Raw genomic sequence first — 12,770 nt, 5'->3', positions numbered from 1 at the left:
ATAGCAGAGGCAGAGGTATGGTCCACACTCACTCCCCCCGGAGGGAAGAGCATAAAGGAAGACTCCAATCTCAGGCTCCCAGTTGTGTGACCTGCCTTCCTCAGTGGGGGAAGGACACTACTAAATTTAGGGCGGTCCTGCCTTTAAGTACTGCCAGGAGGAGGGCACCAGGTCTGGCTCATGATTGGTCATGCCCAGGCCGGATGTCACAGCCACCCGCTGTCACTCAAGTGCAGCTCCGAGGAGGGGGAAAATCCCATATCAGCTACTGGCAACCTGATTGTACCAGGATTTACTGCCAGCCCAAAGGCAGACTTGTAGCCATAAGGTGATCTGGCTACATGTGTGCATAAAATTGTGACTTTCTTCATCCCTAGCGTCTAAGGTTACCATGGAAACCTTTACACTGCACTGGGCTCTGGGGAAGAGCTCCATTTGAAACCGCCCGGACACTTAACATTACAAATGCTTATATCTCTTGAACGGATGAGAAGATTTTACAATAAAAACAGTGTTGGAAAGGGCCCAAAGAGAAAATAAGTAGAAAATAAAATGCAAATAACGGGGCAATCAGTGCAGACTGCGGTTTCAAATTTATATTAGGAATAAACTCGTTGGACTTTGTTTAAAATATCGTGTGCTGTACGGAACGCTCAACCGGTCTACATCATTCTTAATCCATTGCTACAACTGAGGTCAAATAGGAAAAGAAAACAGTCATTTCTAATACAGTCATTTACAACATGTAACTGTAATTTAAAAGCAATTTGTGAAATAGTATAGCTTTGAATTTTCCTTGACAAAATCTACAAATACAGATGAAAAGAAAGTCCATGCATCATTAAAATACATATACAGTAATGAGTGATTAATTTGTACTTACATCTAAAGGTCAAATCTAAGTATATTAAAACATTTTCTGTAACTGTACTATATTTGTTATTCAGTCAGGTGTAGAGGTCTGTGAAATATCCACAGCACTTGGACCACCATGCAAAAATTGACCCTTTGTTTTGGGTGAAAAGCCGTGCATATTATTGTTTTGTCAAAATGAGCTGCATTAATCAGACCCTGAAATAGAGCTTATGGAGGAGAGGAGAGAGGTGGCATGAGAGGGGAGAGGACAAATGAGAGGGGTAAGGGGTGAGGACAGATGAGAGGGGTTAGTGGAGACGAGAGAGGAGAGAAGGGGAATATATACACAATACTTCAACTGCTTCAACGTGGTAGGAAGGTGGCAGCTGGTGTTCAAAAAGATGTATAGTGGCACTTGTGCTTTCAGGTTTAACCATACTATGTGCAGCCGAGTCCCCTACCCTGCCTCCGGTGCGGGGATCTCCCTGCTGTCCGTCCGGCAGGACCCCGCACAATAAGCGGGAACAACGTGGTGGCCATTCTGGAGCTTGGTGCATGCGCAGTGGCAATCGGTGTGGCAGCCATTTTGGATAGGCTCCGCAAGGACTACAGCGGGACTACAAGTCCAAGAATCCTCGGGGGGAGGGATACCACAGGGGCTGATCCAGCCAATGGACGGCATGCAGCCTGGAGGAACTGTGACAAGGAGCCAGCATACTCAGTCGGACGGAGGTGGTAAGACAGAAGGTAGTGTGCAGGGGGCAGTGCTTCCTGGGCTAGCCCTAGATTGTGCCCCCTAGGCCCCAGCTAGGCCCTGAGCCACACCAGCGGAGTGTTGTAGGGAAGGTCCTAGATAGGGACTCATTCCCTTATGGTTATTAGTACAGCCGCGCTGCACACTGCATCCTGGGACCAGGCCACAGGAACCCTGAGACATTGTGTTAGACCCTCCGATTGGAGTTCACACTGAGAGGAGGATCATGACCCTTAGGAGAGAGGGGATTTGTGTTGGAGACCCCGCTATGTGGGATCCGCTCCAACTCACCACACCAAGCAGCACCTGGATACTGGAGTAGCGTGGCTTCACATTTGGGTGGGATTGCTGGGACAGGACACTAGGGGTTTTGGTGCCATGGCACCCTCAGTACTTTGGGGCAACCACCACGTGTTGGGTCACTGTGTTATACTGTGGGTACCATTTATTGTGTTATCTGTGTTTAGAGAATGTACAGTAAAGCTTAGTTATATACATACGTGTGGTGTATTACTCATTACTGTATATTGGTTCCTGTGCGGAGTTATTCCACCATCGCTGGGATCCCTCATAGGTGGAGGCGCTGCACGCAAGGAGAAAGAGCTCACCCCAGGCTCCCATAGGTGGAGGCTTAGGCTTCCTGTGAGCAACAGGTACAGCAGCACATGCAGTTGCCCGCGAAGTTCCCTTAGGCATAGGGAAAGGGGACTACATATGAAAGCATCAACAGTATACCCAGCTAAAGAGGGAGAGGTACTTGCAAACATGCAAATGAGACCGGTAAAGCCTAAACCCTGAAATATGGAACACAAGAAAAAAGCAATGGAACTCATTCTCTGGAGACACAATTGTCCCTGGGAATGACAGCATTCAAGAAGAAGGCAGAGGGTGCTAAGAAACCCCAGAGATTAAACAAAAGCTGTCACTCAAACATAAATCTGGCTACCAACCACTGCTGGACTCTCTCCAGTGAAACAACATTGCACGAATTGGAAGAATAACTTGAAAAGATTAAATAGGATATGGTTGGACTAAGTAAAGTAAAAAGAAAAGATGAAGGCCTCACTAAGCTCAAAAGCAAACACCTACACTGGCGACACACTTTATTCGAGCTCGGCTAGTCCCACGAATTCGGGTATACCCGGGTGTATTGAGGTTTGTGACTGTTTTCTGCCCGAGTGCATTGAGGTATTTTCCAAGCAGGGATTGAAGCATTTTATTCCCGCTGGCTGCAATACTGCACAGTATATATATATATACTGCATTACAATTCATGAATTTATGCCATCTGGTAGACACGCGAAGCATTGCAGCCTATTAAATCCTAATCATTATCATTTAACAGATTAGCCGCCCGTCAGCCAGGCATGAACCCAGGCTGGGAAGGCAAACGCAACGGGGCTTGTCAGAGGTGAGGAGCGGCGCATTCCAGGTATCTGCCAGGTACATAATGGGTATTTGCTCGAATAAAGTGTGTCGGTGCAGTATCATATTACAGAGGTACAGAATATGGAAGAATCAGGGGAGTAGCCTTCATCGTTTACAAGAGATGGAGAAACAACATAGTGGCATATGAAACCTCACCAGAAAGAGCAGCCAGAATCGGCATTCAGTTGACAAAGCGCTATAGGCCCCAACATCAAGTCTCACAGTATCAGGATGCATGGAACCCTCAAAGGTAACATGTGAACACACAAAAGACAGAAGACTAAAATATGTACAAACTGCAGGGTTTATTGATAGATTAAAATAAACAAGACTAGAAAAACAAAATGGATCTGCAAAGTGTGCACAGCTACAAGCAAAAGGCTAAGGGAACACACAAAGGCACGGGGCAAATGGTACTAAGGGAAATAACAAAACATACCAAAGTTAGCTGCTTGCATTGCAGTGCTACATGAAAAAAACAAGAATTTCAGGGGACAAATAATGAACAAGGACACGCAGTGCAAGAGGAATACCACAACAAACAAGAAGGTACCTGTAGATCTGCAGAACTGGAAGCTTGGTAAAAAAGGAACAGGGAAAGACGCAGAGCTCGGGAACAAAGAATAACCTGACTGTAAACAAAAAAATTGACAAGCAAAGAACTAATAGACTGGGTGAGGTTTTATACCCAAACTGAGATGGCACATGGCCTCATGGACTGTTCTGGTTCTGGGCGTGAACCTGATTTCTCCATGCGCCCCTACATATCTACGAGGAGTACTGAGGGAGGGAATCATGATACACAGACAGTAACGTGGAGGTCTTCTACTACGAAATCAACAAATTTAACATCAAAGGAAATTGTCACCTCAAGATCATTATGGGAGATTTCAAGGCAAATATTTGAGATCATCAGTTGGTAAGTATGGTTACGCAATAGGAATGAACGTGGCGACAGAATTTGCAGAATGTGAAAACCTCTACATCATGAATTCATTCTTCAAGAAGACTCCAAATAGAACATGGACATGGAGTAGACCCAAATGAAACAAAGAATTAAACTGACTAGCTTACATTAATCACATAATTGAAGACTGCACGGTCCTAGACCGTTTTGACACAATGAGTGATCACTGATTGGTTTGCTGCAAATTACATCTGAATGCAAAGATGGAAAGAAGAAAAACGATTAAAAAGAAGAGACAAAACAATCAACATTAAGAACCTCAAAAATAACAGCAGAGAATGTAAACTAGAGTTATCAAGAAATCGCTTCAACTTACTCGAAATACATGGGAACACGTTGACAAATAATGATGAAGAACTTACAGTATGAAGATTGTAGTTGAAACTGAAGGAATCTCTAACAAAATATAGGATAAGAAAATACCGGATGAGACAAAGCAGTTAGTAATTTACAAGAAATGAAACAATGCCAAGATGCCAGAACAAGAAATAAATATACAGAGCTGGGCAAGATGATCCGCAAGCGTATAACTGGAGATGTAAGAAAATGTTACTGTCATATGGTGAAGAAGACTATCGAAAATAACAAAAGCTTAAAGAAAACAAAGCAGCGACTTATGATTGGAAGAAGCAGATCCACTCCAACAAGACAATGGATAAACAAAGACTTTGCTCTTATCATAGAGGGGGTTGAGTACTTCTACATTACATTTTTACAAGAGCACAGATAACACAGGGAATGATTCGGCAGAGGAAGAGAACCCTGCATTGTTCCAGAAGTGGCGGCAAAGGCAATAAAATCCATGAAGAATGTGAAGGCCACCAATGAAGATGAAATTACTTTTGACATTTGAAAAAGAAGCTGTGGAAGACGTAGAGAAAATCCTTGCAAAACTCTTGACATGAACAAAAAAATACTAGAGCAATGGAGCAATGGAGCAATGCCATAGTTATTTATACTGTGTACACAAATGTTCCCAGCACACAATGTAAATGAGAATCAGACAAAGGTCAATTGAAAATAAAGAATATATTGAGTGTACATAGGTAGATGCAATAAGGAATTGCCACTAGATAAGGCATGGGGAGTACATCTCAGCAAACAAAACTACTCAATGTCAATCTAAAGGGGAGAAGCAAAATGGAGGGATAAAAGGGGGTGAACATACAAAAAATATATAATGGGGAGGGGGGAGGACTACGTAAAACAATCATAAAAGATAAGGTGATATATACAAGGGGGGCAACGTTTCGGGGCTGAAATCGCCCCTTCTTCATGCCGTTCCCACAGACCTTTTGGGTCTGAGGTATTTCCCTTATGCACCTCCAAACAAAACCTCTCATCTATATCCATCACTGATATTTGAATATGCTTACAGCATGAACTTGATATAGGTTTTTTTCATGTACCTGTGCAGGACAGGTCTATTAAGACATTTCTCCTGCCACTGCAGAGGTAAATGAGAATTGTCACAGGTAGTGTTAGGACCTGCATACTGGTCATGCCGTGACATAGCTGCAGGCTTATAACCCTTTGGCCAAAGAGTTTAATTAAATGACCCTTACTTATGAGAAGACAAACGTCTTTAACCATATACATTGTCATTTGGATGTTGCATTGGGGCTTTTTGTTTTTTGTTGTATACAGGAGATTTCCCCCTACCTATAAACTGCGCCTTGTATTTCCTGCTGCAATTGTATCCCGAAAAAAGGGGGGGTTGTAGTGTGTCAGAAGCTGTCACAGAGGCAAAGAATGAGTCAGATACTGAGAATAAATGTAATAATATTTAATTATAATTTCAATACATATTTAATTATAATATTGGACTTGTATAGAACTGTATTATTAGACAGAGACATGTCCCCCGCGAATTGACCTGTCTCAGTCAATATTATTGTATTCTTTTTTTTACCACCTGACCTTTCCCCTCTTTATCAGAATATATCAATCAATCAGTTCCAGGTGGACAACAATCCAAGAAATATGCAAAAAAAATGCACAAAGCAGCAAACTGCCCAGGGACACTGGTGTACAAAAATAAAAAATAAATTTATTTTCAGTCAGACATGACAAACAAGGAGGTAGACACCCTCCAACGCGTTTCACATGACACGGTGCTTTATCAAGGACAGGTGGACAACACCATGTGTTGTTATATATAAAATATATAGGCATAGAGAGGGAGACCTGTCTCCTTCTCTCAGTCAGAATATATATATATATATATACTTGATTTTGTACCGGTCAATCAGTTTCAGTGGGTTTACAAGTTCAACACCCTTATTTTCTGGCTTACAAAAAATGTATTATATTTTCTATATAAAAGGTAGGTATGGAGCATTAGATTTTCACCATTTAGGACCATATACCCTGTTTCTAGTCCCTACCATTATACAAGTCTATCAAGTCTATCATTTCAGTTAACATGTGAAATGTTTCCTTCATATATTAACCCTTTGGGTGCTTCAGAACGTGCCCACTACATCATGGGATCGAGCACTCCAGGGGGCCCATAACCTAGTAGCTACATCATATCATGCCCTTTTTGTACTAGTTTTGCAGGTAATATTGCGTGCTTCAGTGCTAGAATGGGAATCTGACGCAAAGGGAAATGGAAGAGGAGGACTCACTGGATTTGCCGGTGGGGCCGTGACACTCCATTGCCGTGGCCCCTCCCTGCAGCACCCAAAGGGTTAATATGCACGCCTTGTAAATATTTTTTCCTCATACTCATATTTATTTCTCCATCTCAGTCCTCGTAAACCACATTGCTTTTATACTTAGTTTGTTAACTAACATGGTCATGGTAATGGCATGAATATCATTTGCCCACTATTAACAGCATTAGCAAAACAAACTGTGCAACATTACATAACAGTGTGATTTTATTTTTCCCGTCAAATTCGTATTTTTTCCATAATGCAAAAACCAATCGACGTGTGTCGGCATAAACCACGCACAACATTTTTTTATTTTTTTTTACAACCATGAACAGCTGCACATAAACCTCAACTTCACTTAAACATCTCACAAAATACCTTGTTGAAAGATGTAATTTCCCTCAATTCTTCTAGCAGGAAAGATTAAGATAGGGACATGCTTAACGCTGATACTGGGGGGTCGCACTGCAATTCCACGTTACCTGCCACAATACTTGAGTTACCCCTTTACTTGACTGATTTAGTTAATGCGTGGTTAGCTGTCGTGGTTTAGCACCGCTTAGTAACATTGGACTAAATGTTTATCAACATTACCCAGTAGATATCTTGATGAGTTGGTTATTTTTGTTGTCAAATTCAAAAGCAATGAAACAATATGAAAACATACTACTGTACAGTACGTATAATCACACACTTACAATACATTTCCTGTATCTTTACCTTTAGAGATATTGGTAACAATTCTAATGTAATATTCATAACTGTCAAATAATAATCTTGCTTCGGTTTTGTTTTGGGGTTTTTTTGCTCCTAAGGATCAATATATTATTTTAACATCATTTTGTTAGGGATCTTCTATGTACAGATGCAAAAATGAAAGTTTGATGAATATATCTTCCTGAAGATAAGAAATATACTTTTTTTCTATGCAGGCATTAGCGGTTTCCTACTAAGTGGAAATGGTAAAGCCTTTTTTTTTTTTATTATTTGCATTTTGTTTGTATTTTTGTTTATGTCTGTCATTCCCTTTAAATAACAGTTATTTGGGATTTGTATCCCTTTTACCCAGCATAACCATTTCTGCCAGGTGTGTAAAAAAAAAAAAAAAAAATGGCAAACAGTTGCAGCTTTTGCATATTTTCAATGAAATACAATGAAGAAATATACAAGGAACCAGGCCTTAGAGGAACAATGCCTATTATTTCTGGCTACCATTTAAGCCTATTAGCCAACCCACTGTCTTATCTATGAAACATTAGCTCACCAGCGTGATCTCTCTGCGGCATTGCTGGGGAAATAACAGTGCTGGAGGTAGAGAAACAAGTCTCCTTACCTGCAACATTGGCAACATCTTCTGTGGTCAAATTGTGGACATCGGTGCGCACTTGAAACATTACAGCTGATCCTAGCACACTAAAATAGTTCAAAGAAAAAGCAAACAGATTACTACTTACAGTGTGCATAATCACAACACAATTATGCGCACAAAGTACAATGCACAAAGCTGCTATATTTTTTTTTTTATTACATCTGTTTGTTGCCAGGAAAACATGAAATACATTATAGAGCACGAGAGATAGGAAATTGTCAATTAAGAAATAATAAATAATTGTGCACACTCAAGGAAAACACAGTGCAGCTAAAATCTCTTTCACACTATTATCATAAAGCTACGAATAGGAGGTTTTTAACGTGCCCGTTTTTCTCTGGGCCACACGTGTTTTTTTGCAAAAGTCCCTGGCGCACATTTTTTCTCACAATTTTCATACAGGGCCAGGCCAATGCAACAACATATGAGGAAAGTTTTGATGAGCAAGTATTTTTAGAGATCATTTTGATTTGACCCTTGGAGCTGGGACAAGAGGAGTTACATAAGGCTATTTGTATCCATTCCTAATCCTCCTAAAATGCAATAAATATTCTAAAGAACAATTCCTGGACTGCACCCACCTTTGCAACAGCCTAAATGTTTGCTGTGGGCAGCAAGAGTACATGTAGGTAATAAGCTTTAGCCCAGCAACTTGACTGGCACATTAATCATCATGTCCCTTAAGAATGACTGAAGATCCTAACTAATCAGAATGCAATTTGTTTGCATGATTTTACAGAGTGAATCATGGAAGGGAAGCATGTGTTGCAACAGATAAAGTCATCCATAGTATCAGTCGTTGGCTGAACCACTGATTGAGCCACCTGTGCTGAAGCAGGGATATCGTTAAAACCTGACCTGTTGGTGGCCCTTGAAGACTGGAGTTGACCTCTACTCCCGATCTAGACTGCTTTTCATAACAAAATAAGAATTAATATAGGATAAAGGTACGTTTTAATAGTTAGCACTTCGGGTAAAACACCCCTGAAGAAGGATATTTAGTGGTCCTGAAAACTTGCAACTATCTTGTAACATCAGTTAGCCATTAAAAGACATCAGCTTTTATTAACATTTTAATTTCTTTTTTTTTTAAATGAGAATCAGTGTTTATTCTACTGGCTAACACGGTACCATTCTTCACACACCATAACATCTATAAACTCAATTTGTATTCAAGCATACAATGTCAAATTATGCAAACAAAATCAAAATATGCTCATACTAGCTCAAGACTCACAATTTTCAGATTCCCAATGCCAATGATTACTTGAGTGGTGCAGAAAGTTTAGCAATAACAAAATATATCTTTTAATTTTAAAGATCCTTTATATGTACTCTGTATCATCCTTTATCTGTACAAAATATTTATAAATAAGGTCCACCATTCAAATTACAAGAGCAGAAGAACTGAAGGTCATTAATCACACCAAAGAACTATTAGAAAGATATTACAGATGAGTGAAATCTTCAGGATCCGGTTTGCAATTTTTTGTTGTTGCAAAATGTTGGGGTGTTTTATAAATTAACACCACACAGTGATATTGGACGGCGCTGACTACACAGTGTATCATAAAGTGAAATGAATCAGTAATTATCATTTTTTAAAGTGTTACAAGTGAATGTTATGTAACAGGGTATGTATATTCTGCCTCTTTCCCCACCCGGTTATGTAAGTCCTGCTAGCTGCAGGCTGTAATGGGTTAATTCTATGGGTTTGTGCCCCCACCCATGCTCCTCTATGATGGATAGGAGTTAAAGCTGCAGTTCAGTCTATATCCTGCATGTGTGTTTTTTTTAATAAATCAGTTCTGTAGTAAGAAATAATACTTTTAGCATTTTCTGTTTTTAAAAAAACAACTTTGAAAGACCAATTTTCTTGTATTCTATTTTAACAAGCATTTGCTAAGGCACTGCCCCCTCATGGCCTGTCACAAACCCAGGCACACCCCTTTGTCAGCACTGCCCTCCCTCTCTCTAAACGTGCACTAGCATCTGGTCACATGATCTTCCTCATACAGTAGTACATTCAAGGAAGCTGGAGAAAAGGGATCAGCCATGCATAGCAGCTCGGATAGGCGATTTCAAACTTATTACAGTGTTTATTCCATTCATTGCACGTGTATATAATGTAAAATTGTAATAATTCCATTTATAGCAAACGTGTATATGTGAATATTATTTAGATGTATATGTATGTTACTGAAATGTGGAGTGAGTGTGTAGGTAAATACACACAATACACTTCCACTGCATATATATATATATATATATATATATATATATATATATATATATTATATATTATATATGTATGTATATGTGAAGTTATGTGAGTAAAAAAGTGACAAAAACCCTCCATAGCAAGGCAAATAGCAAATGGAAATATTACTGTATGCTCATTTGTATGTATATATATATTTATATACACACACACTTCAAATACGGATAGTGATTCACGTAAATGATATATATATTCACTTTCTGGGAGTATAAGAGTGACTGTCCTGTTGTTGCTTTTTTTGTATCCATCATTGAATGGTATGCACCCTCTCTTTACGTTTATTTTATACTAGCTGAGAGACCCGGCGTTGCCCGGGATGTAATGTTCCCGCTCCTCTCTCTCTCCTCACCCCTCCCCCTCTCTCTGTTTGTCCCCCATTCACATCAATCCAGTTCCCCCCCTCCCTCCTTTACAGCTTCATGCAGTGTGTGTGCGTCAGTCATTGTGTGTGCGTCAGTCAGTCAGTGTGTGTGCGCGCGCGTCAGTGAGTCTGACGCAGAAACACAAACACACACACAGACTGACTGACGCACACACACACACAGTCAGTGTGTGCGTGTGTGTGTGCCTCAGTCAGTCAGTATGTGCGTGCGGCAGTCAGTCAGTCATTCAGTCAGTGTGTGGGTGTGGGGGTGTGCGCGCGCGCACGTCAGTAAGTGTGTGTGTGTCAGTCACTGTGTGTGTGTGTGTCAGTCAGTGTGTGTCAGTCAGTGTGTGTGTCAGTGTGTGTGTGTGTCTCAGTGTGTGTGTGTGTGTGTGTGTCAGTGTGTGTGTGTGTGTGTGTGTGTGTCAGTGTCAGTGTGTGTGTGTGTCAGTGTCAGTGTGTGTGTGTGTCAGTGTATGTGTGTGTGTGTGTACCATTCATTGTGTGTGTGCGCGCGTCAGTCTGTGTGTGTGCGCGCGTGGGTGTGGGGGTGTGTGCGCGTGCGTCAGTCAGTGTGTGTGTGTGTGTGTCAGTCAGTGTGTGTGTGTGTCAGTGTGTGTGTGTGTGTGTGTCAGTGTGTGTGTGTGTGTGTGTGTGTGCAGCAGTCAGTGTGTGTGTGTGCAGCAGTCAGTGGGTGTGTGTGCAGCAGTCAGTGTGTGTGTGTGTGTGTGCGCGCGTCAGTCTGTGTATGTGTGCGTGTGGCTGTGAGGGGTTGTGTGCATGCGGCTGTGAGGGGTTGTGTGCGTGCGTCAGTATGTATGTGTGTGTGTCAGTCAGTGCGTCAATCAGTCTGTGTGTGTGTGCGTGCATCAGTCAGTCAGTGTGTTCGTGCGTCAGTGTGTGTGCGTGCGTCAGTCAGGGTGTGTGCGTGCGTCAGTCAGGGTGTGTGCGTGCGTCAGTCAGGGTGTGTGCGTGCGGCTGTCAGTGTGTGTACGTGTGGCTGTCAGGGTTTGTGTGCGTGCGCCAGTCAGGGTTTGTGTGCGTGCGCCAGTCAGGGTTTGTGTGCGTACGCCAGTAAGGGTGTGTGTGCGTGCGTCAGTCAGGGTGTGTGCGTGCGTCAGTCAGGGTCTGTGCGTGCGTCACTCAGGGTGTGTGCGTGCGTCAGTCAGGGTGTGTGCGTGCGTCAGTCAGGGTGTGTGCGTGCGTCAGTCAGGGTGTGTGAGTGCGTCAGTCAGGGTGTGTGCGTGCGTCAGTCAAAGGGCAGGCGTGGGGGGGGGTGAAGGGCAGGGGTAGGGGGGGTGAAGGGCAGGGGTAGGGGTGGGTGAAGGGTAGGGGTGGGTGAAGGTCAGGGTTAGGGGGGGTGAAGAGCAGGGGTAGTAGGGGGGGGTGAAGGGCAGGGGTAGAGGGGGGTGAAGGGCAGGGGTGGTGAAGGGCAGGGGTAGGGGGGGTGAAGGGCAGGGGTAGGGTGGGGTGAAAGTGAGGCACAAATTGTTGGCAGGAGTAAAATGTCCCTACACACACACACACACACAACGGGAGTGAGAGGTGGTGGAGAGTGGGACTGGCGCAGATCCGAGGCTGCTTGGCCCCCCAGCGGCTGGGGAGTTGGCGGCCGGGGGGGTAAGGGAGCGGGCGGGGGGGGGGTAAGGGAGCGGGCGGGGGGGGGGGTAAGGGAGCGGGCGGGGGGGGGTAAGGGAGCGGGCGGGGGGGGGTAAGGGAGCAGGCGGGGGGGTAAGGGAGCGGGCGGGGGGGGGGGGAGGGAGCGGCGAGGGGGTAAGGGAGCTTTGGCGGCTGGGGTAGGAGGGCCGCGCTTACCCCCTTTGTGAGTGTTTGTATGATATAGATATATATGCACACGCACGCATATACATGCGCACGCGCACACATACACGTGCACACGCACACATACATGCACACACGTACACATGCGCACACGCACACATACATGCGCTCACGCACACATACATGCGCACACGCACACAAACATGCGCACACGCACACATAAACATGCACACACGTACACATAAACATGCACACACGTATACATGCGCACATAAACATGCGCAAACGCACATATATACACACACAAACA

At 43.2% G+C, this 12,770-nt stretch overlaps 1 protein-coding gene across 2 annotated transcripts in view; it reads right to left on the bottom strand.

Annotated features, from left to right (window-relative positions):
* Positions 1–12,770, bottom strand: part of PTPRN2 (protein tyrosine phosphatase receptor type N2) — a 1,212,473-nt gene that overhangs the window by 660,131 nt on the left and 539,572 nt on the right. For both annotated transcript variants that reach the window (XM_075587846.1, XM_075587847.1), the window contains exon 11: positions 7,998–8,077. In XM_075587846.1, coding sequence (XP_075443961.1) covers positions 7,998–8,077 — 80 coding nt within the window. The remainder of the gene's footprint in view (positions 1–7,997; positions 8,078–12,770) is intronic.

Source organism: Ascaphus truei, chromosome 2 (genome assembly GCF_040206685.1).
Source record: "Ascaphus truei isolate aAscTru1 chromosome 2, aAscTru1.hap1, whole genome shotgun sequence".
NCBI lineage: Eukaryota > Metazoa > Chordata > Amphibia > Anura > Ascaphidae > Ascaphus > Ascaphus truei.
The sequence above is the reverse complement of the archived record's forward strand: the minus strand, read 5'-3'. Positions and strand labels throughout refer to the sequence as shown.